The sequence below is a fragment of the Polistes fuscatus genome, unplaced genomic scaffold (genome assembly GCF_010416935.1).
Source record: "Polistes fuscatus isolate 324 unplaced genomic scaffold, CU_Pfus_HIC Scaffold7, whole genome shotgun sequence".
Classification (NCBI taxonomy): domain Eukaryota; kingdom Metazoa; phylum Arthropoda; class Insecta; order Hymenoptera; family Vespidae; genus Polistes; species Polistes fuscatus.
This window is the reverse complement of record NW_025113151.1, coordinates 3,920,368-3,945,939: the sequence shown is the minus strand read 5'-3', so window position 1 is coordinate 3,945,939 and position 25,572 is coordinate 3,920,368. Positions and strand designations below refer to the sequence as shown.

Genomic DNA, 25,572 nt, shown 5'->3' with positions numbered 1-25,572 from the left:
ATACCTACACGAATGATATATTTGCACGTGTACGATAAAAGCTCTTATTTTCTCCCTCTCTCTCATCCCTCTTCTCTTTCGTGCACACACATTTACTTTCTGTCTCCTAATCTCTCTAAATCTATTTCTATATCCTTCTCTCTCGCATTCTTTTGTTCACTCACTCTCTCTCTCTCTCTCTTTCTTTCTCTCTCTTCATTTCTCTCTCTTTTTCCCTACTATATTTACCCCCACCCTCTACTTCTTTTACCCTCTTTTTCTCTTATTCTTTTATTTTCCTTTCCCTGTTTTTTATTACCTCTCTCACTCTTTCCTCTCATTTCTCTCTTCTTTTTTTCTCATTTCCTTATTGTCTCTGTCATTTTTTTCTCTCTCTCTTTTTTTCTTTCTTTTTTTCACCATCTCTTATAACGAAAGACTAAATAATTTATGAGGGAGCTTAAAAAAAATAGAAAGCAAAATGAATCGCATCTAGACAGGATCTTATCATCTTCCTCTCTTGAATTGGACTCGTCCTTTTCTCTTAACCAAGCAGAAATCTTCCTTTGGGCGCATCCACCTTTCGCAATCGAGCTGTCAGTTCGCCTTGGTTCACGACCTCCTGTCTCCGGGTCAAGGTCATCGGCACGCTCTCCAACCCCTTTATGTCATCACGACTATCTTCTTCCTGTTCAAACATACGCGAGCAATTTCTTTTGTCTTTTTCTTTTCTTTTTTTATTTCTTACGATTGTCATTCAAGTGAGATAGAAAAGATTAGGGAAATAAAACGTTTGGATTTATTTTTAATCCTCCATCGGTAAGGTGGGGTTTATTGGAGTCTGTGATATATTTGAATAAATATGTTTATTTTTTTTAATTTAAATTTGTAAATAATCATACAAAAAAAAATACTATTAAACAATATTCTAATATTAGTAATTTTTGTTTGATTTTTTAAATAACAATAACATTGATAAAACCCACGCACGGCGGCTTAATGAAATCTATCTTGCCGACAGAGAGTTTTAATTATTTATTCGATTAAAGTTATTGTTGGTAAGTTTCTAACGATAAACGGATATTGTCATTTTACTGTGAATGATTTTATCGGTAGTGTAATACTGAGATGTAAGAGTGTTAATGAATATAATCCATAATGCGCATCCATAATGGATGCAATGGATGATTGTTTATTGAAGTTTATGGATCGAATAGTTGAGGGTGTCATTCTCAAGGACCGAACGAGTGATTTAATTAGCGTTCTCTAGTCCTCGTTTAATTACTGTATTTTATAACTAATTGTCCAATAATTACGATCACTTAAAATATCTCGTTATTTTTGATTTTATGAAGGAAAGGAAAGAATTGCATGCGCAATCACAATAAAATGATAATTACGATTACGTAATCCACTTTGAACCATTAATATTTTTCCTTTGACATTTTTTTTTATTTTTAATTAAAATAATGATATAGTTTGTTACAGTAGTGTTAGTTACCAGACATTTTATAAAATACCACGCGGACCGATTATTTTTCTCTACTTTGTATCCTAATATTATTTTATTCAGAATGTCGCAACGAATTAATTCATACAAAAAATCATAGAGTTTTATTTTTTTAAATATCAATAATATTGAAATCTTCTGGAAAAAAATAATCTTGGAAACAAAATAGATTGCTGCGCTATCAAGTACATCCTTTGAAATAGTATAACTTTTTTTTGACAAATATACTTGTTATGCAGAAGTGGCAATATTTTGTATTACGTCGAGTATCGATATTCGTTACGAAAAAAAGTAATTACCATTTGATATTTAAATTGCAATTTTAATGAAAAGTATATATTTATTTGTAAATTTCAAGATAATTTAAGTATTTGCAGATCAAAACCAAACAAAACAAATAAAAATATAAATAATTATTAGAAAATAATTTTGACTAAGAAAAAATAAATTAATTGTTGTATATATTATTAATTTTATACAAAATATAAAATATAATTACAACTTAATTCAATATTAAAACAGCTACACATACTACGTATTTAACAAGTATACTCGTTATCGCTTCATTTTAGTGAGACAACTTATTGTTAGGTAAACACTTTCCGAAAATGTCGTCTGAGCTAACTTATTAAAATAATGTAACTTTGTTTAAAGTATTTTTTTATAAATTAAAAAAATAACTAAAATATTTAAGATGACAAAAATTATTGGACTACCCGGTCTAGTCTGATCATTCTGATCAAGAAGATTTCACGTTAATGAAATATAAATTAATTATTAATCAAGCAATCACGAATAATTATAATATTTCAAAATAGTTAATTTTTAAACTTTTCTTGAAACTTCTGAAAAACATTTTTCTATATTTCTATTATTATTATTGGTGGTATATTTAACTATTAAAAAAGAAACTTTAAATATAAAATATTATTGTAAAATATTGTCTTTATTAAAGAAGTAAAGAAAATCCAACGGAATGGACTACGTTTGTTACCAAATAATTTCAACTCGAAGTTTAAGTATTCAACCCTTCTTTTGAAGTCTCATAAATATTTAAAGGAGGGTACTGCGTCTTTGAAACGGAAGCACGTCGTTCGCTTAAATAACGTAACACGTCTCTGGGTAGGAGAGGGTATATGGATTTTGAGATACCAAATAGATCTTCCCCTCGAACACGATTCCTTGACAAATGTACATTCTACCGAGAACAAATTATCCCTAAGATTTATTAAATCGCCGGAAAAAAATTTCTACTCGCTGTTCTCGTTACACGAAAAACGTCTATCTAGTGACGATTCTTACATTGAAAAATGCATCCGAAATTACTACTGAGTATGTCTCTGTCTGTTTTTTTCTCTCTCTCTTTTCAACATTCTTCAAATTAACATTGTTAGAAAGATTGAACAGATTCGAATTCTTTTCGGACATAAAAAAAAATGTGCTATACTGGTCGAGATTGAAGTAGGTGTTATTTACAATTTATCGGTTATTAATATTACCGAATAGAAAACTCAAAAGAATTCGTTGGGACAATTTTATTTTCAAAATTATTCTCATTTATGATTTTGCAAATTAAGAATTTTTTCAAGCCTTCTACTTCAATTTCTATGGAAATAAATTCATCGATTTGTCTTTCCTTTTTGCATTTCCTTTGCTAAAGTTACATAAAGTATATCCAAAAAGTTGCTTTACCAAAAAAAGAAAAATCCTAATGCAACCCCACATACAACATCTTACACAAGAATTTATATAATATATATGTATATAATAATAAATTTTTAAAAATATTTTTCCTCGGTAGAACGGTCTTTGTGGGACACCTTTTATATATATATATATTATAATTTTTTATTATCGATTTATATATTTAACATAAGTAAATGTTTCCTCTCAAAATCGGCACAAATTATTAAACGCAATTCAATAAAAAAATGAATGAAGTAAAACTAAACGTAAATTAATTTTCAATAATTCGAGTGTTAAATAAATGAAAAGAATGAAGAACGAATGAGATTAGATCAACAATAACCCACACGAGAACAAAACGTTCTTCTAAATCTATTAAAAATTGTAATACACGTTAGATGGATAAGATAAATCATTGTTAAATTAATAAATGATTTTGATTTGCGTATCTAACTTAAGTAAGCATTTTGTATCTTCGTTTATTCTATTCTATCCTTTACTCACCGTTTGATACTTTTTGCTCGAGTTAAAGCACTCTCCAAACGCCATTCCATTTCTCCCATAGCACGTGGCCGAGGCATTTATTTATAAATACCGACTGTTGCGCGCGCGCGCGCACACACAAAAGAGAGTAAGGGAGAGAGTGACGAGGAACGAGCGACGAGCGACGGACGAATAAACGAATACAAACACACACACACACACACACACGCGCGCGCACAACTTTGGAGGCTACATCATAGTTGCTCGCGCACGCGTGATTTCTACAATAGATATACCTCTACAATGGGGATCGTGAACGTTTGTGCTACTTGTTCTCGTTCAGTTGAAAACAACAAGAATGACCTCGTCTTCTAGGCTACTATACACTTTCAAACGTGTTGCTGTGCATTCATCAATTCTTAAGTTTCATGATACATGCTGCAATGTATGTAATTGGGTATCGGTAAAGCGATATCAGAAGCAATTAGCATCGATGTAAAAAGGAAGCACCTCTTTGAATTTTAATATTACGCAACATAATGATAATGAAAAGAATCATTAATGTGAAAGCAAACTGAAAATGATACGGGTTATGTAATACTTATGAATCGATGCATGCATTGATGCTTAAGTTGCAAAATACGTGATACAATGTATGTAATTAGGTATCAGTAAATCGGTATTAGAAGCAACTTGGATCGATGCAAGATAAAGATCACGTCTTTCAACTTTGATATTATGAGACTGACTATGAAAAATCGATAATGTAGAAGCAAATACAAAATGATAGGGATTTTGTAAAACTTAGATGTTGATTCATAGATCAATTTTAAGTTTCGTGCTACATGTTGCAATGTATGTAATTAGGTATTTGAAAATTGGCATTAGAAACGACTTAAATTGATGTAACGTTGGTATTACTCGTTCAAGTAACAAAAATCAGTAGTGCGAAAGTAAACCAAAACTAATGCAGGTTTTGCGAAATCTAACTTTCAATGCATGCACTGATTTTAAAATTTTATGATATAATAATTATTGCAATGTATGTAATTGGGTATCAGTAAAGCGATATCAGAAGCAATTAGCATCGATGTAAAAAAAGGAGCACGTCTTTGAATTTTGTTATTACGCAACATAATGATAATGAAAAGAATCATTAATGTGAAAACAAATTAAAAATGATACGAGTTACGTAATATTTATGAATCGATGCATGCATTGATGCTTAAGTTGCAAAATACGTGATACAATGTATGTAATTGGGTATCGGTAAATTAGTATCAGAAGCAACTTGCATCCATAAGAAACGAAAATCACGTGTTTTTATTTTAGTATCGTACAACAAACTAATTGTAAGAAGAATCGGTAATGTGGAAAAAAAATCGAAACTTTTGCAGGATTCATGATAAAAAAGTTTCGATGAATGTACTTATTTTTAAACTTCATAATATGTGTATATATAACGTCTTTATGTAATTTAGCATCAGAAATATCTTGTATCAATGCAATATAAAAATCATCATGTTTTTCAATGATGGTATTATTATACATGACAAACTGTGAAGAATCCTTAATGTCAATGCAAACTGTAACTGAAAGTGTCAATGCATACTTCACTACACGTTTCAACATATAATAAAACTTTTATCACTGTTCAAACCATTTTAGAGTTTATCAGTATTTATCATTCAATCCTAATAAAAAACCAAATTTATTATGTTGGAAATATTAATTGAAATAAATAACATAATCTAGTTTTTTGATTTTGTAAATTAAGTCTTAAAACCCATTAGAATACAGTGAATTTAAAACTAATCATGAATATATTCTAAATACGAAAGTGCAATATGTTTCAACACTAAATCTTCTAATAATTAATATATACTCATTTATACCATAATCCAGGGGCTCCAAAACTTTTTCGATTCTTAACGCTTTTTCTAAATTCAAATTTCAAGTCGCTTTATGTCAAATTCCAACAAATATACTTTTCGAAATAGCCAAAAATTTTCTGCACAGGTTAAGTAAAAATAAATAAAAAATATTTTAATTCTCTCACAAAAAAATGTAATTGAACAAATTCTACTAATTACAATAATCAATGGAATGAACGAACTTGTTGATAAAGCGTAGATTTTCTTAAATCGTGGAATTAAATGGACATAGTAAAGGTCAATACTTTTTTGCAAGGGTTAGATAAAAATAAAAAAAATATGCTTAATGTAAAAAAAATGTAATTGAACCTATTCTACTTATTATAATAATTAACGGAGTAAATGAGCTTGTCGATCAGTCGCACATTTTCTTAAATCGTTGATTTAAACTAAACAAAACCACCCTTGTTTCTTTTCCCACATAAATTTTCGCGCGATACTGAAATATTATCACAACTGGCGAAAATTTAATTTTGTATTAATAAAATGTCGCAAATAGAATTAAAATGATAAAGATTGTGGTATCCCTGTGGGGAATTCACGATTTCCCACAGACTTTGGCAACTATTACCATAATCAATCTTGAATAATAGTTATTTTTCATATAATTGAATACAGATATTAATCAGTTTGGTATTTGCTAAAATAATAAATAAAACAATGTATAAACGAGAGAATAGAGTAATAATTAATTTAATTTTAATTATTGTAATATCTCGAATTAAATGATACAATAACATTGAATGCAAAATTTTAATCAAAAGTATAAAACTAACTTAATTTTAATAAAATATTAATTTTTCACCTATTTTTCCATTTTTATCGAGTTTATTTCTTCTACGGAAAATTAATTGAACTTTTTAGTGAATCTATAATGTGTTCTTGTTTATATTATAGTTTGCCTTATAATTTGCCCATATTGTATTGCGAAACATAAAATTTTATTAATAAATATTATGTGGGTAAGTTAAAATATTATAAAAACTCGCTCAATACTTCTTTACAGCGAGAGTATTTTTTTTTTCATTTTCAAATAAATGAATTGTTATTATTAATCTTACCCGCGGAAGTTAAAATAGTATGAAAACTCACTCAATTCTTCTCTAAAATTAGAGTATTCTTCTTCATAATTTGAATTATAATTAGCCCATATATTAGATTCAAACCATGAACTTTTTAATATTAATCTTATTCCATTTTACTTGAGGTAAGCTAAAATAGTATATGGAGATCTCGTACATATTAAACGGGAGTAATAAAGAAGTAAATAATTTACGCGCTGTTAATGAAAGCCCGAGCGATCTACTTTTTTTTTCCTCTCCACGCACCAACCCCTTTTCTCTTCTTCTCCCTCATTCATTCTCTCTCTCTCTCTCTCTCTCTCTTCTTTTCTCTCTTTTTCTCACTTGCTTTCATTCTCGTGGTGCGTATGTGTCGCAAGCTTTTATGCAAATAACAGCATACGGAACAGCCTTTACTGCAGTTAATATTGCACCGTTAACAGCTTACCTTCTTTCCACCCTTTTTCCAAAGTGGAAACTTGATAAGACGACAGCGTTACCTACTTCTTATACTCAACCTTTATATTCGTCGTTTTTCAACTTTCCTTTTCTTTGATACTAAATTTTAATCGTTGTGGTTCGATTAACAAGAGTATGAATTTTTTTATGCTTATAAATACTTTAAATGAGTTATTTTTATGAAAAATGTTGGTGAAATCTATGTTATTATGCATATTTAGATTGTACATACTTTGAAGGATGTAATACACAAATTCTGACTGAACGCTTCTATTAATTCCACTTTTAAATATTCTAAACTTTAAATAAGTTATTCTCAAAACTCAATTTTTCGAATTTGCATAAGAAAAAAAGGAAAAGATTTACAAAACCGATTAAACTTAAATTTTGACATGTTGTTCTGTATAAGATTAGCGATAGTTAAGACTAAATAATAATAATAGTAATAGCTACATAATCAGCAATTTAAATAAATGAAAAACATTAAAAAGAAATAATAAATTTCGATACTTTAACTTTGAACTCGTATCATTTTTTTCAATTTTTTGTTTTGTCTAATTTTTCCTACAAAAATTTAAACCATAACAGCAATCATACAAAAGAAGAATGCAGTCTTATTTTTCTTTTCAATACAATAAGAATAAATCACTTAGGCAGTTTACAGGGTGTATTTCAGAGGCGTCCTATTAGAGGCAATTAATATTGTTGAAAAAGAAAAACATATTTCTTTTTCTAAATTATTTTCCTATTAATTATAAATAATCGAAAAATTTCTAATCGTAACTCGTTTTCATTGAAAACAAAATTCACGATATTACTCGTATTGGCCCCTTAATTTTTTTCTTTCATTCGAATTTTGAACTTCACGAATAAATTCATAATTTCAATAATAACGAAATAAATATAAAAAATAAAAATTAACGTTTTATAACTATTATAAATAATTCTACATAGAATATACGTAAATTTTATAGTAAATAAAATAAAAATAAATGAAATAAAATCAAATGTCCGCGCATATACTATCGATCAAAAGTTTGTAATAACTAGTTCATTTCTATAAAAATCGAATCTACTAATTAATTTTGAAATGATCTATCGTTATGAATCAAACATTAACAAATAGAATTATATTTCAAGAGATTTCTTCAACATTATCTTATAACCGTAATGTTCTTGTATAGTTCCTACACCCACTTTAAGCCAATGCTCGGAATGAACATTTCTACTCACAACATATTTAGCAACTTTGATAAGAAACACGAAAAAATAATAAATTAGAAACATTAAATAATATAATAACTAGGGATTGTCACACAGAATGTCGTTAAAAATAAAAGCAGTTACTTTTTTTAAGAAAGAACAATTGTTATTAGAAGAAAAGTACTCATTCCTTGACAAAAAAAAAATAATACAAAATGTAATACGAAGTACTCCTATATAAGATTTTGTTGACAAATAAATTTACACGACGGTATAGACTTTAAAGGCATTAAAAATGTTTTTTTTTAAATAAATATCACGTCTCTAAAATTTACTTAAGTGATACCAAACATTTGGCCGGCTATCGTATGTGCCAGAGGTTCTAAAGAGGTTAATTGCAATACCGTTCGTCATTACGTCACATAGATTGTTTAATGATAACAATAAATAATCGATTAAACGAACACATCGCAATTTGTATAATTGTTTAAATCCATAAATAATAAATAGATAAAGTTTATGGAATAACAAAGAGAGATGGAATAGAAAGAGTTGGGAGGGGAAGGGGGTAAGATAAAGGAAAAGAAAATGTGAAATTCAGATAATATATAGTAAGGTGCATTGAAAAGACGAATGCGAGGAACGACAGGTCTGTGGGGTGGTTAGTGACGATCTGGTGGAAGCTGAGGACCGAAATACACTCGCACGGCCAATTCTCACTAACACGAATTTAATTTCCAATGCATGTGCAGCCAACCATCACCCCAGAAAGTGGCCGCGCTATTTCAGGAGGGCCAGCCAGTGCCATGTAGCGAATCAGGACCGTATCTCAAGTTCGATCCACCTTGTTTCTAATGCTTTATTCTTTTTCGAATCTATTATTCACGATACTTTTTGCTCAATATTTTCTAACCTCGACCGAAACCTAAACTGATTCTACAAACTTTCTTATTTCTTTTCAACTTCATATCTTATAAATAAATACGAGTCAACGCTTGTTAACTTTATCTAAAGTTCTGTGAATATTTTTTTAATAATAATGAGATGGTAAATGTTACGAATTTTTCATACAAATTTTTTGGAATAATTTTCAAACGATATATTCTAGGTGGAATAATGTATAGTCGAAACGATTCTAATAATTATATTTGATATTTTATAACGAGTAGAAATGGACAAATGTTGTTGATAAATTTCGAAAATGCCAAATGTTTCGTGACAAACTTTTAGTTAACATTTTGAAAACGATCAAATAAAAAAATAGTAAAAGTGATACTAGCAAAAATATTTGATGTTACTAGCTAAAAGGGATGAACAAATTACAAGGAAACGCAAAAATTGCTACAAATATTTTGTAGGCATTTTAATTTTTAAATGATTCAATATATAATAAAGAATATTAAAGATGATTCTAGTAAAAATATTTGATATTATTAACGAAAAATAACGAATAAATACAGTCGATAAATTCAACAATTCAAAAGCTTGTAAAAGATTATTTTTAAACGAATCTATTCGTTATTTCGATGTACAATCTCACAAATTACTGTAACTCGAGTTTAATAACCATCGCGCATCTCTGTGACTTGAAATCTCTTGAAAAGATAAAACATTTATAATTCGCTACGATGATCTGTATATTTGTATATACATGTACGTAAAATTTACGTTCAATTTAACGAAAGAGAAATAACGGTGTTTGACTGACTAAGTAAATATCCTAGCTCCCTATTTCATTTCCATTTTGACGATATTTTCATAAAATCACGTTAATTCAATAAACGGCAAAATATATAGCACTATAAATAATTAAACATACTAAGTATTTTCATTAATTTAACATAATAAGTTCATATTATTTCATATAAACACAACAATATCACTCAACAAAGATCTTATCATTTTTATACACTATTAAAATGAATATTCTATAAACGACACTTAAATTGTTTTTAAAATCATTTATATTCGAACTATAAGAAATTCTATAATATTCGATTTTATGAATCACAATCGGATCTAATTCTTTTCTAAATTTTTTTCTATTTTCTTTAATTTCCGAGAAATGTTTCCTATGAAGGAAAACTTGCTTTGTATATTTTTTCAGATTCGAGACGAAACGGTTAAACACGTTGTCTGGTTCGAAGTTGTTATCTAGTACAAGTATTTAAATATATATATATTGCATATTTATATAATTTATAATATTATTATATAAATATTATATATGTGTGTGTGTGTGTGTGTATGTGTATGTGTACTTAGAAACATACATCGAAATATCGACGACGAGTAACTTTTTGTACAGAGGCGTTTCCAAGAGACGAGCAAGAGTTGACCTGAATAGCTAACATACGTATTCGCGGATAGCATGTGCGAACGTGTATAATGCATCGTTGCTACGCGCAGCTTTTAAGCTCGCTTTGCAACCTCGTATTATTTCACTTATACAGATACCCTTGTAACGTCCAATTTAATCAAAGGAAACGATCCTCGAGAAAAAAAAAAGATGAAAATTCGTTTGATTTTCGACTTCATTTTCTTTTAAATCGTTATTACTTCAAAAGCATTTTTTTACTTGCTACACGAAAGCTTCTAATTACTTAAGAATTTCGTTTATTTTTCCCATGAATCAAAATTATTTATCTTAATGTGAATCGTCTCTATATTAAAATGACTTTTAACATTTCGAAACAAACTAGACATTTATTCTGTACCTTTTTTCATTTGATTTTTCAGTCTCCTCTCATTAAGCTTTATTACCTCGAGGCATTTTTTTATATTATGTGAAAGTACGAAAGTTGTTCATTCAACATTCGTTTATTCTTAATATAGATAAATCAAATTTATTGAACTTAACGCGAAAAATAATTCTCTTTTTATTGAGATGATTATTTTGTTTATTTTGAAACAAATTTGATAATAATTTTATAGGTTCTTTGTTGATTTTTTCAGTTTTCTCTCGGTAATCGTTTTTATCTTAAAGTAACTGTTTATATTTTTATTATTTAAATAAAAGTGGCTCTGTTCAATATAATTCCACGATTTGAGAAAATGTGCGGCTTACCAAAAAGCTCACTCATCCTATTAATTATTATAATTACTATTGAATTTGTTCAGTTATATTTTTTTCTGATTTAAAATATTTATTTTTATCTAACCTTTGCAAATAACTATTGGATTTTTCGCGAAGTATTATTGTCAAAATTTGACATAGAGTATTTTGGAAAAATCTGGATTTAGTAAGGTCGTTGAGAACCGAAAAAGTTTGGGAACCATTGCCTTAAAACATTTTTACATTGAACTAAAAAGTTGGTAATTATGATATTTAAAAATTTTGTATTTACTTCACATTACTCAAAATTATTGATCTCTAGGTAAAAAAAAAAAAAAATTGTTTGTATTATTAATTTTTGTTTTGATCTCGAAATGAACTTAATACTAATTCTTTACGTTCTTAGTTTAATTTTTTAGTTTTCCTTTCTTTTTAATCATCATCATGTACTTCAAAGTGTTTTTTCGTAATACATGAAAAATGGAAAGAGAATATACTTAAAAATTCGTTTCTTCCTCATATAACTCAAAGTTATTCAGCTAAAAATAAAATAATCATACGTACTTAAATATTCCTATTTTTAAACAAACACGTGCACTAATGTTGTACGTTCGGATTTAGCACTTAGTTATTAATTTTAATAAGAAAATATAAACTAATGGAAAGAAATAAAGAAACTAACTTACGTATATTAAAATTGAAAGCCACGAAACTGTTGGTAGCTATTTTAAGAATACGCATAAATATATTTATTTTTATTTTGACAAATACGTGTACAAATTTTCTACATGCATAAAACTAATTTCGTACAACATACCTCTTAATTATTAATTTTAACCCTCCGTAAGCATGATGAATTTCACCAACATTACCGGGGTGGTCTTTTTCAATGTTATTTTTCCTTTAAAAATCTGAAAAAATGTATTAATCTTTAATGTTTCTAAAATATTATCTAATATTGTATTTTGTTATTTATAACTTTAATTAAAAAATAAAAATAATTCTTCGAACACATGGCAAGATCTGTAGTACCAATGTAAAAAATAAAATAATAAGAAGAAATAAATTAACAATTCTACGTATCAAAATTGAAAACCACGAAACTGTTGGTAGCAATTTCGAGAATACGCATACATACACATATTGTATACATTTGACGGTTCGTGAACCACGTTGGTGACCCACTTGCTTAAACACTGGTGAAATAATATTCTGTCGTCTCCCGTGCGCGTAAAAGGGTGGAGGGAATTCGAAAACAGACACACACACGCATAAATATGTACATACATACGTATGGTGAAAACACGACGGAAAGAGAAGAAAAAGAAGAAGAAGAAAAAAAAAGAATAGTTGGAGTAGGTGGCGGAACATGAAGAAGAGTGACAGGGTGTGTGAGGGTGTGAGGGGGCATTATGAAAAAGAAGCTGACTCTTGATGCATCGTCGTCGTTGCACATCAAAAACCGTAATGGAGCATTGTGAAGGAGAAGTACTTCGTTAAAAAGCGTGGCAAAATATTTTTTGTTTGTAAGCTACACGAATAGAGAAAAGAATTCGACTAGAAACGAAAGCTTCATCCATAGAAGCACGAAAAACTACGAACACGCGATTTTATTGTGGCACGAATGAGACAATAAGCAGCATGCTAGGGAATAGGGATTGTTGTGATATTTAACGATTTTTTCTATATATGTATCTTACATGTTTGCTGATAATTAGAACAATGGGACTAATGTAAATCGAACAAATGGAAAATATTGATTTTGTGATTTATTTTATTTTACTATTATTTCTATTATATTATATATTATTATATTATGAAATAAATCACAATTAATATATTATTATTATTTGTATTTTTTTTTAAATGCATCATAAGTACATTCATTAGATCATAATATATGAAAATTAATAATACAATACTGTAGAATATGTTATTAAATTATGACATAAATTATAATTATATTACAATTGATTATATTATTATCATTTATACTACAATATTTTATTTAAAATTCATCATAAAATTATTAAATGAATTGTAATATATACAAATTATTTATATTATAAAATGAATTACATTAGAAATTTTTTTAATTTTGTACTTATTCCACTGTAATAATTAGCGACACGAGCATCAACCAATTTCCAATAATATAATAGAAATAAACAATTTTTAACTTTAATCACTCATGCTACAATACAATTATGAGAAGCCTTTCGTTATAAATAATTATTTGATTTGAAAAACAATAAACTTTAAAGTTATTGAAAATGATCAAACATGAATTATTTGTATTTTCTGATATACATATTGGTTTCTAGTTTCTAACGTTTAATCTTCCTAACTAGATCAAAAGTTATTTTTCTGAGAATGAGAGAAAAATCATTTTTTTTTAATTTAAACAAAATTATATCAACTTTAATTTTGAAGATTATATTTTATTGGAATCGTTATTTTATGTCTAAAATAATGAACGCTATTTAAATTCATTCCATTTAATTTACAATTAAAAACAACATAATGAAAAATTTGTTAAAAACGTCTAATCGTTTGTTCATTTTCTATTAGAATTTTGCGTTGACCTAAGAGAATCATTTGTATTAGCAGTGTAGAACCCACGCGTTGTGGCTGCATTCCATCCCTGAAGAGCATGCATAACGTTACGCTCGTATGTATGTCGTATACAACGTAGTGAGTCATAGAAGATATGTTGAAACCTAGTCACGTGTTGGCAAAAACAATACGCCTTATTACTGAATAATAGAAAATCTTCAGAATTTCTTATTCAATGATAATTCTTTTTCTACTGTATTTCTCACTATTTTTCTTTTTTTTATACAATTGGCCATCTTATAGAGATTTATTTCTTTTTCTTTCGTATTATTAAATAAACTAAAAAAAAAAAACAAGGGAAATCCGTCAATCTATTTGTCATCTTTTAACAAGAACCTTTGAAATAAAATTAAGATTCGTGAAAGACGTCTTTCTTTTCAAACAAAACAAAACAAAAAATGTAGAATAAATGTATCAAATATGTAAATGTAGTTCCGAATTAATGCCGGATATTTGAGATCGTACTTTGATCAAGTATTCCAAGAGAAAATGTCGGTTCGTCGTGTCGCCAAGAACGCGAACTGGGTCAACAATATATACAAATATTTGTGCATATTGTTAAATAAGATTGTACAGTCGATTTACATTGATTTAAACTACTAAAGAAATTGATTCAATTAATACGATCGATTAACATTCTTTTTCATGTTCCATTAAATTCGTTGTTAAAACATCTTTAAATTACTTCTAATTCACAATTCGGATAACATTAATTTAAGCGAGAAGAAAATTAAATTATTTACAATAGCCTTTTGTTCAAACGTTCGAAAGAAAAAATCACAAACAATTTAAGATGACTAATATTAAAATTAACAAAAACAACATTGATTATAATTGGGTTACGATATTATAACTTATAGATATATTGTGGTCTGTTTTTGGTCAAGCAATTAACCCTTTACCAAGAAATGACCTGAAGAATTGTGGATTACTTGGCGAGTGATGAGATTTGGATGTGAAAACTGGAGGGGAAGAGGATACTTAAAGAATAAAATCTATTAGAATTCTATTACATTGAAGATAGATAATTAAGAATTAAAATAAGATGTTTACCTTTTTCTACTGCTGGTGGGAAACGCCTCTGGCTCTGCTTCGATTAACACAAATAAAATATTTCTAATCTATATGTCGATATATAAGAATAAAATATATTGAAATAAGATAGTTATAATTTATATTTTTGTATAAATAATTTTAATACTAATTCATAAAATTTCTTTCATATTTTATTCGCATTGATAGACTCCATTTTCATCCACGTAAAAGAGAAACAACAACGAACAAATAATTCTTAATGTAACAAATAATTCTAATTCTAGGATTAGTAAAAATATTTCTATAATTAATTTTATAAAATATATATATATATATGAGACGAATTTGTAATGATCTCTATTTGACCAATAGGTACCTATCAAGGACAATGGCTTCGAGGTATGAGACACGGATATGGAGTAAGAGCAAGTGCACCATTTGGTTTGGCGAGTCACTACAAACCACCAAAACAAGTAAGAGCATCCTTGACGTCTCTGAGAAGTGCGGATGGTGGTCCAGCGATTGCACCAACACCTGATCCAACCGATAGGAGAGATCGTCGAGTAGACGATAGTAGAGGAGGATTTGTATTGAAAGCCAGGAGCGATGATCCTCCAGCTCGAAGAAAGAGTTTGACTGAAAAGTCCTTGAAAAAAGGAATTCTTTCGGTAAATTCTATTGCACATTCAATTATTATTTAAAATTCTTTTTTCTCATATAAAAATATATTTTCGAGTTATACCTGATAAATAAAAGGGGTACGAGTAATATTTTTTGTTTTAATTTCAGATAAGTGCATAATCAAAAATTTTACAATATTTAATTTAATCTGATGTCCAATGACATAATCAAGTAAAATTACTGAAAGTATTAGCAGCGAGTTATTGAATAACATTTAGTCTATAGTATTCAAATTAAAAAAACACATTTTGTTGAAAATTTCAACTCCCTAATCCAATTGTTATCTGAGCAATCGAAAAAAAATGTGATTTCAAATTTTTAATTTGTTTTTAAATGAGATATTTATGATGGACTCTTGTTGATTTTTTTTTTCAGATAAAAACATAACGACAAAATACATAAATCAAATACTGGCTTTCTAGGTACCCTTACTCTTTTTTCAATTTTATTGGCTTCGTGCAATATTGTAAAAAAAGAATAAAAACCGGTTTTTTTCTACTATTATCATTTGTTTTTTACATGTTTTTTATAGTTCAAATAAAGAACTTTTTTCATGATGTTGCAACTAAATTATTTTGTAAAAATTTCATAATTGTACCTCGAAAGGTACACGTTAAAATAACCATTTTCAATTTTCTTTTCTTTGCGAAAATTCAAATTTAGTTTTGAAATATCTATTTAAAAAACTATTTGATTTATGTATTTTGTCGTTATGTTTTTATCTAAAAAAAAATCAATAAGAATTCATCATAAATATTCAAGTTGAAAACAAATAAAAAACTGGAAATCACATTATTTTTTCTGTTGCTCAGAAAATAATTGGATTAGAGAGTTAACATTTTCAGCAAAAATTGTTCTTTTAGTAAGAATATTATAGGCTGATTGTAAGTGTTATTCAACAACTCGTTAGGAGTACTTATTTTACTTGATTATACCGTTGAAAAAAATTATTATTTGCACTTCTTTCCTTTTCAGCAACTCACTTAAAATTTAAAAGATTTCTAACAAAATCTTTTGTGTTTAGGGTTTAAAGATTCGAAAACAAAAGAGCACGGGTGATTTGGAAAAGCGTGGAACAGGAGGAAGTATCCGAAGTAATGCTAGTTCAGCATCATGGATGTCAACGGAGAGTTCACAAAGCCAAGCTTCGGCGTCCGTCCATACCGACAGTAATGCGTCTTTTGTCATCGAGGTGAATCATTTTCTTACTTTGATCGTATTTTGTCGAACATAAATATATATAGGTATATAAGTAAATAAGCTACATAACTTATTACCAATAGTATTGTACCGTACAATTGGCTTACATTAAAACACGGATTGCAAGATGCTTTCTAGCTGATTTCGCAAGAAATCAACCGATGAAATTATTTGAAAAACGTTACGTTAGATTCGAAGCATCGAACGATTTGAGACGATGACGTGGTCTAATAAGAAAATTCAATTGGCAGGATGAACAGATGGACGCATCTGTAACCGAGACGTATCTTGGCGAGTGGAAAAACGACAAGAGAACTGGTTTCGGTATATCGGAAAGAAGCGATGGTTTGCGTTATGAGGGGGAGTGGTTCAACAATCGAAAGTATGGTTACGGTGTGACAACCTTTAGGGATGGAACCAAGGAGGAAGGAAAGTACAAGAACAACGTGTTGATTACCAGTCAAAAGAAGAAACATTTATTTCTGATAAGATCGGCCAAATTTCGTGAAAGGATAGAAGCTGCTGTTAGTGCAGCTCAGAGGGCGAGTAAGATAGCACTACAAAAAGCGGATATCGCTATTTCAAGGACAGCAACGGCCCGAGGGAAAGCCGAGTCCGCGGATAACGCTGCCGATCACGCTAGAGACGATTCCGAGTTAGCCCAACAAACAGCTAAACAGTTTGCTCCGGATTTCAGACAACCCGGTTTGGAGAGATTGAAAAATCGGGAAATTCCTAAATATGTACCACCGCCTCAGGACACTGTACCTGGTAAAAGTATCCTTCATAAGAGCACGACGTTTGACCAAACGATTGGATCGACGCCTACGAAGTCAGCTATTTCTAACGTCGATTTGACCGCAACGTCGGCGACGACAACGACCACAACGACGACGACAGCAACAACGACGACGATGCCATCCACGTCGATGACAGCGAGCAACGTGATGCAGTCGATAAGAAGGGCGAGCATGAAGCCGCAAAACATGATGCAGAATCAAATACCCAATCAGATATCACCGAATCAACTTTCCAATCAAATTCCACAAATGGTCAACGCTCAAACTACTCTTCCAATGCAAAATCCTTATCAGACGCAATACGTTCCAACAATGCCACCGAACTCGCCTCAACAGAATCAGCCATATCCTAATAGCATACCAAATCAGTATCCCCAAAATCCTTATCAACCAAATCAATATCCCAATCAGCCTAACACATATAACCCGGCGCAGTACCCTCCTCCTGCTAACCCAGCCCAGCTGGATCCTGGGTATACTGGATATCAGCAGCAACAGACGCCGGCTAAATCACAAGGATTCCAAAACATGCAACCTTATTTAAATCAACAGGTAATTTTAATCGATGTATTTGCTTTTTCTCAATATACAACTAACTTTAAGGTTAGGAATCATCTTAGGTTACGTATTCATTCCGGGAATATGTGTATTACGATTTAAAGACGATATAGCCTTGAAAGTTTATTCTTGATTCTGAAACATCCACGTCAAAGCTCTATGTTTCTCTGTTTCTTTCTAGATCTTGTATCCGCAACCCCCGGTTATGTACGGTCCAATGACATACGCCCAAATCAATCAATACGAAGCGCAGCCTTATGGTGTAAGCGACTTGACGAGTCCCCGATTGAACCTTTTTTAGGTTATCATATCCATCGTCTTGTGCATCTCTATTATTTCTCGCTTTCGAGATGCATTCGTAATTTTGTAAAAAGAAAAAAACAACAAAAAAAAAGAAAAGAGAAAAGGATGAAAAAAATTATTGGAACTTATCTGAAAATATTTTTTTAACACATTACTGCGCGTCAGTCTTCCGACCTCGTAAAATCCTCGTCAATTTCGTATATTTTTGTGGTGCCGATCTCTTCGTCTCGTGCATTTTGAAATAATGTTATTTAAAACTTTTGCACTGATCTTTTTTAATTAGGTAATCGTAGCTCCTCACTGCACAACAAAATGTCCGACTCTAATTGATCTATAATGGACAAATGAAATTTCCCTTTAGATTCCCTACCTTCCTTTTTTTAAATTAATATTTAACGTTATTAACATATATGTATTAACTATACAAAATTATAACTGGTCATGTTAGATGTCTTTCCATAGAAAATACAACATCTTTTATATTCTTCCACCGAATACAAAACAATGATGGAAGTCATTGAAAATATATCTACCTTCGTCAAAAAAGTGTACTTCTAAAACCTTTACACTCGATGTAAGCAGATCTCGTAGAATCCCAACGTTCCCCTTTTATCATCGAATTGACTGGTTTTAAACTATCTTTGAATTGATGCAGTATAAAATGATTTGATTTCTGTTTTTCAGACGACGATGCCGAATCAGTATGGACCGAGTCCGATGAATCAATACAATGCGCAGTCGATGTTATCTCAACAGCAACAACAGCAACAACAACAGCAGCAACAACAACAGCAACAACAATCGCAACAAACGCAACAATCTATGCAACAATATTCTGATGGGATTGCAGATATTCAAAGGCCACCGAGTTCAACGAGTATACGAAGGAATAGCAGAATTTTAAGTCCGCAGGACAGACCGGGCAATATTGGTCAAACTTTGAACGACAGGTGTTACATTTTTATTAAAATTGTTATATAATTATTATTTATGGTCGCCTTTTTTTTTTAACTTTCTAACCAAGTTTCATGCAGATTACGCACAAAATGTAGTACTGTGATTTGTGTTTGACGGTTATTTCTAAGCATCAAATAACAATGCAGTAAAAAATATAACACGAATGTCACTACTAACCGACATTGAGTTTGTTCGTAGCGTTTCGGCGGTCACAGATGATCCCCCAGTTAGATAAATGTACTTGACATTATTACACACTTTAATTTCATTTTAATATTTTATATAATATTTAAACATGATGTGAAACGCATATTAACAAATTTATATTGGAGCTGCAAGCAAGCCATGTAAAATTAGAGTGACATTGAACGTGTTAATTAGCATTTTTAGACAATAAATAACTTTTTAGTTGATGCAATCGAAAAATAATTCTTATCAATACGACATCCATGTCTAACGACAAGACAACCGGAAATTGTTAATAATACAATTGTATAATATATGAGAACCAAATGAGCCACTATAATGGTGTACTGTTACAAAAGATGAAATATAACAAAGCTATTTTAATGGCATTCAGTATAGAACAAAGTTTAAGAAAGACAAAAAAGAAATTATAAAAAATATTCAAAGAGCTTATAAAGGAAACAGTAGTCAGAACGTTGCTAAGTTTCTTTAGTTTGAATTCGAAGAAATATTTTGAGAATATGAAATTCAGAGAAAAGATCGACATACATATGCCCACGTACGATGTTATAATTGTCAAATTGTTCCTTCTTAAATGTATCCTCTCATGGTTTCGAGAAAGTCACTATTCGTTACGTTCAACTTACATGAGTCAAGGAACAAAAATAAATGTTCGAATAATATCCCGTGCAATCAAGGGAGAAAGATTTTCTTGGAAGTAAGACGATCATTGTCATATTAAGTCATGTACGATAAATAAAATTCATATTGTCAAATGTGCCATTAATTATAAACAATAGATTAATTCGATTAGAATTGAAACAACTTGTTTCTTTATTTATTTTATAATATAAATTATTTTTATATATTAATAATCATTTAATTAACAATCTTATGTGTGTGTGTGTGATTTTATTTTATTTTATAAAATCATTGTATTGTAAAATAAATAATGAAATGAATTCTTTTTCTTTTCCAATTTCTTATTTAGTTTATTGTCATAATTATTGGTACATATGATATTAGTGTTTTTTTGTATTCATGATTTTAATATAAAATATTATTATTTATTATAGATTGGATCATTATAAAAGGCCACCAAGTCGTGACAGTTCCGTAGATCGATATGCCAGAGCTCATTCCCGATTAACAGGATCAAGACAGCCGTCTGTTGATAAAACCGTGACAAATCCATCCACTGATTTAATCGACAGGTAAAACATCAATATTATTAATCAATAAAATAATTTAATAGAATTTAAGTATTAATTTTTAATTTAATTATTAACTTAATATTTAATATTAGGGTGAACCAGAAGTTTGTGCGTTTTAAATTAATATTTCCAAAGTAAATTTTACAAAAAATTGCAGAAACAAAAAAATAAAAACAACACAATAAACACACGAACTTTTTGTTCACCCTAATACTATACGAAATTAATTTGAATAGTCAAAATAATCAAATAAAACAATTTATGCTATTATATAATTTTAATATATTAGATTCCAAAAGGGTGACCGGTGTCGTATATTTTAATTTTTCAGACATTATTTAAAAACTTAAATAAATAAAATTATAATGTATTAATAAATTTAATAGAATTTAATATACGTTTTAACATTGGGTAAAAAACGTCAAACATTTATCTTTTCGTTATATGTGTCTTAGCAAAATAAAATTAATTTTATTGTTTTATTATTTTTGCTTTATTATTTAGATAACATTTTAGCAATTGGTAACGCAGTTTTATATCATTTTCAAGTCTTTAACTAAGTACCCATAAGATATTGTTATGTCATTAAAATTTTTAATATGCCAGTAGTATTTAACAAATTTTTTAAAATTAAAGCTTGCAACAATTACTTTTTTTCTTGATTTTAAACAAAAAATGATTATAATTGAAAACAGCATCTTGTTGAGAATAATTAAACGACCATATTTTAATGAATAAAATGTTGCACTTTAAGATCAACGAGGGCTCCCAGTGTTATGCGATCTGGCACACCATTGAATGGTTCGGTGGTAGGAAGTGGAACGGCGACACCGACTTATGCGGCATCAACTTCCGGCCAATTTGAAGGAGCACTTCTAAAGAACCGCAACCTTGGTCAAGACATCCTACCAAGTCCTGGCCAACCTAAACGAACCGAGAGCCTCTATGTTACACCAGCACGTACTCCTAACATTTCCGGTGGTGGAGGTGGCGGTGGTGGTGGAGGTGGCGGTGGTGGTGGTGGTGGGGGTGGTGGCGGAGGTGTTGGAGGAGGTGGTGCATCTAAAGTGAGTTTCTTTCAAATTAATTCTATCTTTTTTTTCTCTCACACATATTATACTTGCCAAGAAATATTCATCTGTTTTTGAAAAAAAAATCATGGCATTTACTTGCGTCGTTCATACAGATCAAAGGTTATCGTACAAAATATTGTCAAACATTGTTCCGTCTATTGAAATTAATCGTTTTGTTATATTTTATTATTAATTATTTTTTTTTCTAATACGTTACAATCAAATGCGTGTTTTATATCTGTATTGAAATACAATATCATTGCCTTTTTAGATTTTAGTTAGTTTGAATTATTTTGTTATATCGATTTTTTTAAAAGATTCAATTCTATAAATTTCCGTTGAAATTTTTTTTGAAACAATTGACAATATTATTGCGATTTTCTTTCGTTAAATGATTTCATTTATTTTATAGCATAATTTATTTAAGATTATTAGATCTAATAGCATATACAAATTTATTATCGATATAGCAAATATCTTTAATATCTCATCATCCTCAGATAAGTAATAAGAATTTTCTCGGAAAAACATTCTTAAATAAAGAAAAATTAAATAAAAATTTTCATAAAATTTAAACGATCTTAACAATAAGGAAAAAACGAATTTTACATATCGAAAAAAAATGTTTCGTACACTTACGGTCGTTTTTCTAAAGCTTACGTAAATCATATTGAAACACTTTTAATGTGTTCAATTATCTTATTCTTTTGTCAGTCCGTATATTATATTAAACATACACTCATTAAAATTATATCAAAGACACTCTGAAACATTCGCTTCTCAAAAAAAGAAAAGAAAGATCACGAATTGGCAATAAACTATTACGAGATAAAAAATTTTTTCTTAAAAAACTAAAATCAATTCTAAACTGTGTTATCTTTCATATAATCTTAGCATTAATTATTAACATTATTGTCATTATTGATATTATCATTCAATAATCAAAAGAACCATACTTAATTACGCGACATTTAGAATAACTAATTTATTTTTATGTAATAAAATTTTTTTTTAAATTAAAAATATTTTCATTATTAAACATAACAAATTTTCATTTATTTAACGGCACAAATAAGAATAATGTTGTCAGTTTTGAAATGAAATTAAGTATTAACGTTCTAACGATACGATACACACTTTATTTTGTTGATCGAATCATTGTTCATATTTCTAATTTTTAATCCTAATTTTTGTCTATGTCAAACACTTGTCATTTATCTCCCTTTCTCTCTCTCTCTCTCTCTCTTTCTCTTTCTTTATATCTCTCTTTCTCTTTCTCACTATCTTAACTTTTCTTATAATCCATTTAAAACCCTTCCCAAAACCATTTTCCCTTGTGATCCTAACAAAGTTTGTCAATCTTTTCTTCTATCTGTGGATTTTGTCTTTCTCTGTGTAACCGTGTGGCGTTTGGTGCTGTGTTCTGTGCATGCCATCCCAGGACGCAAGCCGGACGGTCCCCGCCTTTGCTGAAACGTCAAAGAGCCGCGCAACTCTATGAGTATAAGTATTATAATAATCTGTAGGTATTATATACAATACTACAGAAAATATGATTTATATCAAAGAAAATCAATACTACTACCAACCGATTATCGTTGTTACTACAGGTTTTACACTTTTAATTAAAACTTTTTGCTAATCAAATTCGCACGTTTGCCAACCAAACTCAATCTTCGTGCAAATCAAATTCGTCCTCTTGTAAATCAATTTCTTTTTTATTTTTATTTTTTGTTTGTTATTATAATACAATTACATGCAAATTTATTATTAGGGAATTAAAAAATTTTAAGATACTTATTTAATTATTATTACTAATTTATTACTTCTGATATAGTTTTGATTCATTGCAGTATTTTCTGTTCTGGTAATAATTATATTATGGTTAATTATTAATTTATTATTTCATTTTTTTTGTCTGTACAATAAATTAAAATCAAAGGAATTATATTTTTTTTTAAACTATAATCTCTATAAAATAACTCAATCAGTAAAGTTCAATATTTGACTTGCTTAAAATTCTTACAGTTTAAAAATTCGTGATTTAAAGAAACAACGAAATACATATAAATTCATAACAATAAATCATTGATTATTATGCTCAAAATTTTTATTTTTATAATTTGAAATTTTATTTTTTAAAAACTATAAATAAAATGCTCAATATAATCTGCCAAAAGAGGTTAATTTGGAATGCAAAATGATGAATGTGATATGCAAAAAGGGTTAAAATTTATATTGCAAAACCTATTATGCGTTCTTTGAACCAAACATTGAACGAATTTTGAAAAACAGTTCGAAATTGAAAGCATATAATATCGTGATAAACTATCCATCCATTTCTTACACATATTTACTTTGAAAGCTTGTCCGATGTAATTATAATATATACCTTAAATACTTATATGTTATTTCTTATGCAAATTGCGCCGTTCACAATGAACACTATACGTACAAAAGAAAAATATCTATTTACTGATAAAATAAAAAAGCTTGATTCATTTATTGTCTCGTTATAATCACGGTTTTGATGAAAGACACTTTAGTTCCGTGTCAAAGAAAACAAGAAAGAAAACCAGAAATGAAAAATAAAAATATTTAGTTTGATAAATATTCATTAAAAAAAAGAATAAGAAATAAGGATCAGCCAAACAAACGAATGATCAACAACAACAACAACAACAACAAGAAAAAGACACTTCAAACGAAAGATATTTCCGATAATGCTTTAGATTAGATGTTTTTAACAGGTTGCTTCTAAACGGCTGTTTTTAGACCGAGGCCTTAGCTAAAGAAAACTTCATCTCGCCATATTTTAATTAGCGAGAGGTATTTGTGGTGAAAAAAGAAAAATGGAAAAAAAAATATAAGAGAACGCACGTACCTGTTTGTAGTTCGTTATTAGTCGTTTATCTTATATGAAAGAAAAGAAATAAAGGAAAGAAGGCACAAAAATGCGTATTTTGCGGAATCATTAAAAGAAATTATTTATTTTATGCAACGAAGCTGAAATCTTTGCGCTATTTAATGCCTTCTTGTCCTATAAACAAAAACCAGACGTATTTTTCTATTAAGAATAATGAGAATATGCGACAGATCGTAACCATATATGCCAGTGGTTCTCAAACTTTTCCGATTTTCTCGGCGCCCATGTTGAATCTAAATTTTCCCAAAGTACTCTGTGTTAAATTTTAATACAAGCGTACTGAATCTTTTCCTTTGCGGACTCCAAAGATCCATTTCCAGTATCAAATGGGTCCCACATTGATGCTGATGACCTGAAAAAATGTTTTTGGGTAGGAAAACTATTGTTGTTTTAAAACTTTTGGTTCAAGAAGTTGTAAGGTGAGGAATAACTGGCTATTTGGGAAGAGATAAATGGTCAAGTTTGGCTACTAACAAAAATTATAAGTTCATGAATAGGCGTGCCAGGTTATACTCGAGGGATTGCAGGACCGCAGATTAAATATGGTTGTTTTAACGAGTAAACTTTACGGAATAATCAATAATTGTGTTCAAGGGTAAAAATAACATAAATGAAGTACATTTTAAATCACAAAAAAATGAACAAATTCAATT

The 25,572-nt window shown here is 29.2% G+C and overlaps 1 protein-coding gene and 1 long non-coding RNA gene across 3 annotated transcripts in view; one reads left to right on the top strand and one right to left on the bottom strand.

The window, feature by feature from the left end:
* The window catches only part of LOC122524047 (junctophilin-1-like), a 41,771-nt gene extending 16,849 nt beyond the window's left edge, over positions 1–24,922 (top strand). The window contains exons 3-10 of one of the 2 annotated variants that reach the window (XM_043646090.1): positions 15,394–15,689; positions 16,727–16,894; positions 17,154–18,254; positions 18,442–18,522; positions 19,248–19,513; positions 20,783–20,920; positions 21,675–21,987; positions 23,435–24,922. In XM_043646090.1, coding sequence (XP_043502025.1) covers positions 15,394–15,689; positions 16,727–16,894; positions 17,154–18,254; positions 18,442–18,522; positions 19,248–19,513; positions 20,783–20,920; positions 21,675–21,987; positions 23,435–23,494 — 2,423 coding nt within the window. In that variant the 3' untranslated portion in view covers positions 23,495–24,922. The remainder of the gene's footprint in view (positions 1–15,393; positions 15,690–16,726; positions 16,895–17,153; positions 18,255–18,441; positions 18,523–19,247; positions 19,514–20,782; positions 20,921–21,674; positions 21,988–23,434) is intronic. The other variant, XM_043646091.1, reaches the window with a different exon arrangement.
* Positions 342–3,831, bottom strand: LOC122524052. The gene is made up of 2 exons (XR_006305446.1): positions 3,680–3,831; positions 342–667 (listed from the first exon to the last, which is right to left on the bottom strand). It is a non-coding gene; the product is annotated as an uncharacterized LOC122524052 (long non-coding RNA).
* Positions 24,923–25,572: the final 650 nt, after the last annotated feature.